Genomic DNA, 5,174 nt, shown 5'->3' with positions numbered 1-5,174 from the left:
ATGTGCAATTAGTCAAACATTTTATGAGGTCTTTTTCCACTGAACTCTTTCAATGGAAACAACCCTCCCTGGCACATGTTCTACATGTACAGTATGTGAGACTTGGTGTGTGTACCATGACGTGTTAAATGTGTTAGTGCTGGATCCAACCACATCTTTGCACACAACAGTTTGTTATTATGTCGAATGTTTAAGAAATATGGGACAGATGTTCCTTCGGAATTCAGGTTCGAAAACTTCCGATTCAGTCCACCCTCATTTCTAGAGTTTGTGGACGTCCGGGCGAATCCTTAGTAGGCGTGTACATCCGATTCATTTCCCGTTTAAAAGGGTTAGCTGACAGACAACTCGAGCAATAGGAATTGAAGACATAGGAAGAAGATTTGTACTGCGCTTGTATCCATGGCTTGTGCAACACGACCTAACTTCATTCATGAATACCGAGGTCAGTTACATTAATGTTCATTATGACATATGCATACGCTCATTTCGTTGCTGTATTTGTAGTTCTGCTTGCTAATTACCATTACCTCATGATGATCGGTCTCAATATTCAACAATATACCAAGCAAATTATTTTACATTTCGTCTCCTTGACGCTTATTTACTTATCGGCGACCGTTTCAACCGTTTCGAAACATTTGGAATGTTTGTTTTTGTCAGTCCAGTGCTCAAACTCCATTGCTTTTAAGTAGTAGTAGTGATTGTTATACCACCATTCGACTTTTCAGCTAAGAATGTTCTCCGCACATATTTTTGATCTGCACAAATACGTTTTGATTGCTTTGATTAAACTAATTCGCTACTGCGTCTTGAATTTAGCTACATAATCTACTACATATAGAAGAAGGTCAAGCACGTGAAAGATTGCTCAGAATGGTGAACCGGTTGCAATGATATGGTTACTGCTAGATTGGTGGTCTACTTGCGTAATTGGTTCAATAGTTCTGAGATCACGAATAGGCTATGGATTTTGTCCCTTTCATTTTCCAACAGGTGCTGGTGCTCTATTTTGCCAGAAGTGCCGAATTGGCAGGAATGAAATCGGAGACCATTAGTATCCCTCAAGAACTAACGTCCCAACAACTGTGGCAGGAATTGGAAAACCGACATCCTAGGTATGTATAATTTCACTAGTATTAGGCTACACAGTAACACGTACCCATACGTTATCCTTGGTACGATGGGAAACAAATATTACTGACTGTTAAATTGTGATCAGGCTGTCTGCGGTGCGCGAGCAAGTGGTGCTTGCAGTGCGTCAGCAGTACGTGGTCTTGGGTAATCAGCACGTGAGTCTACGGCCAGGTGACGAGGTCGCTGTAATTCCTCCGCTCAGCGGTGGCTAATCCTTCATCTCAGGTGAGGATCTTTCGAGTCTTTGCTTCTCCCAAAAGCAACTATAAGTAGCCCCCAGCGGCAACACGGATAGCTGTTCTTTGGTGCCTGTTGGGCTGTTTAATGCTGCCTAAAATGTGACCCCCCCCCCCCCCTACTTTAATAAAACGGCTAACTTGTGGTGCCTTTATCCAGCAGCATACAGAGGCTATTTCATACACTAGTGCATTTGTGTGTAACCATTTTGTATTTGCCGATTTGGAAACTCTTGTCTATTGTGTATGTTTATATGAAACCTCTTCATCTTGTTTGTCTCAGTTATGAATGACCATGACAGAGGTCCACAGGACCTTATCAAACTCACCACTGACAAGCTCTCAATTGATGCTGTATCTGAGGCTGTGTTGTGTGCATCCTGTGGAGCAGTCTCCATTTTCATTGGTAGGTCTTGAAGCCACATTGCAATAAAACTGCATATTCGGATGTCAGTGGAGGTAATCCTAATTTTTCTAATTTAACACCAGGCACCACAAGGAACAATTTTGAAGGAAAGAAGGTTGTTCAACTAGAATATGAAGCTTACATTCCAATGGCAGAGTCACAACTGAAGAAAATATTCTGTGAGATAAGGGAACGATGGTCAACTGTGAAACATATCTGTGTTCATCACAGACTGGGGTGAGTCCTTTCAGATCTTTTATTGGAAAATTCTTGGAATCTTCAGGAGATTTGGTTAAGTCTGAAGTATTGCATCCTTAATCAAATAAAGATGCCAAATCCATTAACTCTGCCTGTGAATACTGCTATTGTGTTTGGATAAGGGGTGTGAACGGTTAAATGGTTAACCGATTAACCGAAACTGATTTGTAAGCGGTTACAGAAAATTGATAACCGATAACCGATATTTTTTTTCTGAAGGTGAAATGGTAAGCTCAGTTTAAAATAAATGGATGTCCATCACTAAGCATATTATTGCGGTTCTAAACTGGCAATCGACAAGCATCAGTAGTTTGAGCAAGAAAGCTTTCAGGGGGTTTAAAACGCAAACATTTTTTATCCATCGGATATTGAAAGCGAAAATTTCCTGCTTCCAATGAAAAATCGACACACGTTAATCTCACCACCACGATTGTCCCGCGCCATATAAAATGCAAGTTTAGCATTACATAAAAATATATCAAATTGTACAGAGACCTGTATTGGCAGGAAAGTAAAATCATTCGACCAGTCGCCTATGGTAAAATAGACCCGGTGTTATATTCTATCAGCCAAACATTGCGTGACCACGGAATTTTGAGTGCTCAACCCGGTCTATAACAAAGTTGTTCACAGCAGCATATTTACAGATTACATGCCAATCAAGTCCATCAGACAGAAGCCATAGGAACGAGGGATGAAGACATGAAGAATTATCATTTTAACCGCTGCATAAAAACAAATTGCACCTGATCGACCACTGGGATTTCCGGAACTGTGAGGTTACCTTGCACAATGTCAGTGTAAATGTAAATATTGAATTTGGCAATTAGGCTGACTTACTATTATCGGACTTACAATGTTGACATTTAACTATTGAGATGGCCCAAAATAAAGTTTGAAAATGCAATTCAATTTCTCAGTAATGCAGTTTATAAGCAGTATCGGTTAACCGTTAAAAGAATGGGATGGTAACAGGTTACAAAAACGGATTTGTCAGATCCCTAGTTTGGATCTGGTGTCAGTCATCCTGATGACTGATCTATCTCAAAGTTCAGGATTCAGCCATGGAATCATGCAGTCTACTGGTTAATTACCTATACAGCAGCCTCCTCTGTATTTCTAGGGGAGAGGTGGTATGTTGCTATTTGCTCGTAAATTTCTTTGGTGCAATAGTTCACCGAGGAACATCCCCACAGATGGGAAGAAAGATGGTGAGGGTGGCCATAAGCTATTTCCACCTTGGCTATTCGCAGGTGGAAATGGACCCCGAAAGCCAGCCCGTCACTGGGTTTGTTTCGGATTGATCCATTTCCGGACCATGCCCTTTGGTTTGAAGGGACCTCCAGCTACTTTCCAAAGGCTGATGACTCGGGTGCTCAGCAGCTGTCTGGGAGACTGCTGTATGGTGTACCTGGGCGTCATCGTAAACCATTCCAAAGATGTCAAGATTCCTCTGTATTGCATTCAGAATGCGTTTGATTGTGTCAGACAGGCTGGCCCTACTCTGAAGCGCAAGAAGTGTCAATTCTGTCGCCTTGAGCAACAATCTTTCGTCACGTAGTGAGGGCAGTGTCTGGCTGTAGTGTGGAGTCTGGCGAAATGCAGACGCTGCCTGGAAGGGAAACCTTTTTGTAGTCGTCATGACCACTCTTCCTTATTGTGGACCACAAAAACCAGCTCCAGGCTTAGGTTGGGCAATGCAAGAGTTTTTACGATTACGCTTATCGTAAGGGCAAGATAAAGAAGGCCACTCTGACCACGGTTCTGGTCTCCCTGGTTTTGGACACTCCTCCAAGACTGTTGTATGTGGTTCTCCAGCTTCTTCCTGATCAGCTGATGTTTGGTAGTCTGTACCGCCACATTCTCACCACACGTAAATAAGAAGTTGACCTCAGAACATAAAGTCACACAAAATGGCTATTCCATTGTTCAGGTAGTGCCTTGTTTTTGGGGAAATTGTGTGACTCCTTTCTCCCCTATATCTTTTCCACCCCCCACCCCCCTCAGAGCAGAATATTTATAATTATCTCAATTTCAGTGTTGTCCCAGTAACCGAAGCCAGTGTCATCGTCGCCATCTCCTCACCTCACAGGAGTGAGTCTCTAGAGGCAGTTGCATACTGCATCAATGCACTGAAAGCAAGTGTTCCCATCTGGAAAAAAGTGAGTGAACATTATCTAGTACTGCATGTCAACCTTCTGTTGGTATGTCTGTGTGTGGATGTTTGCACTTGCGCAGGCCTTTCAATGGGCTGATTCTGTATTCCACCCTGCTATCACTTGATTTGTCTCATTTATAATGTATTTTGACTTCAACTTCAACTTGAGTTAACATGTCCCCCAAGGCACTATTAATGGTTTAATTCAGTTTAAAGTTTAAAAGGAAATTTCCCCCACCAGACCAGTCAAACGAAGCAGGCATGTTTTATCATGCTTCCTATTGCAGTATTGAACAGGAATGTTATGAAAGGTTGCATTGTGCTTCAAATGTGCCACATCAATCAAGAAAAAAGCATCTTTGAAGTTAAAGATAGCTAAAGCTTGAACAAGTTTTATTATTCTTAAACATGGGCCTTAAACATCTTAAACATGGTCTTTGGGTGATTTGTGTGCCCAGATTTCATAAAGCCTTTATTTTTTATTTTAAGGAGGTCTATGAAACTGAAGATTCCACTTGGAAGGAGAACAAGGAATGTCTGTGGGCTGAGGGTCTGCTCAAGTAATGTGTCAACCATTAACCATCCTGGAATTTACAGCCCTGTATGTTTACATTTAGAATTAAAATGATTAGAAAATATAATTGTATGTTACTAATCTGCTATCAATTTTACCACTGTGACCTTATAACATAAATAAATAAAAGGATCAGCGGTTTGTTTTGAAGTGAATGTGTGCAGGGTACATTTTCTGCTGTTCTGTGCATGTTTTTTACATGAAATTGATCTTGGAAACAATATTTCAAACTTTGGTTTCCCGCGTGTACTACATGTTCAAATATGTAGTATGTATGTGAAACCATTCTTAAATGTATGTGTCCAGCTATGAGTAATGGGAATGAGGCCACACAGTCCAGTTTTCATTTCTGTTGTATGGGTAAATGGCCTTTGGCATGTGTCAGTGCTAAATACAAAGCAAAAG

At 41.2% G+C, this 5,174-nt stretch overlaps 1 protein-coding gene across 2 annotated transcripts; it reads left to right on the top strand.

Moving 5' to 3' along the window:
- The first annotated feature begins 321 nt into the window (after positions 1-321).
- Positions 322-4,919, top strand: LOC133141870 (molybdopterin synthase catalytic subunit-like). Of its 2 annotated transcripts, XM_061262665.1 has the most exons (5): positions 1,223-1,362; positions 1,657-1,779; positions 1,863-2,016; positions 4,076-4,199; positions 4,685-4,919. In XM_061262665.1, exons 2-5 carry the CDS (start codon positions 1,659-1,661, stop codon positions 4,757-4,759), a joined length of 474 nt encoding a protein of 157 aa, XP_061118649.1. In that variant the 5' UTR covers positions 1,223-1,362; positions 1,657-1,658; the 3' UTR covers positions 4,760-4,919. The 2 variants fall into 2 exon arrangements, with proteins under 2 accessions (XP_061118650.1, XP_061118649.1); XM_061262666.1 differs by lacking the exons at positions 1,863-2,016; positions 4,076-4,199; positions 4,685-4,919 and adding exons at positions 322-445; positions 997-1,118 and having other exon boundaries at positions 1,657-1,780.
- The last annotated feature ends 255 nt before the right edge of the window (positions 4,920-5,174 follow it).

The sequence above is a fragment of the Conger conger genome, chromosome 12, assembly GCF_963514075.1.
Source record: "Conger conger chromosome 12, fConCon1.1, whole genome shotgun sequence".
NCBI lineage: Eukaryota > Metazoa > Chordata > Actinopteri > Anguilliformes > Congridae > Conger > Conger conger.
This window is presented reverse-complemented; position numbering and strand designations above follow the sequence as displayed.

Excerpts from the sequence above, each read along its gene's own strand:
- LOC133141870 (XM_061262665.1), top strand. The coding sequence starts at position 1,659 with ATGAATGACCATGACAGAGGTCCACAGGACCTTATCAAACTCACCACT. Across the intron at positions 2,017-4,075 it reads TGTGTTCATCACAGACTGGG|TGTTGTCCCAGTAACCGAAG; the intron begins GTGAGTCCTTTC and ends TCTCAATTTCAG. Across the intron at positions 4,200-4,684 it reads GTGTTCCCATCTGGAAAAAA|GAGGTCTATGAAACTGAAGA; the intron begins GTGAGTGAACAT and ends TTTTATTTTAAG.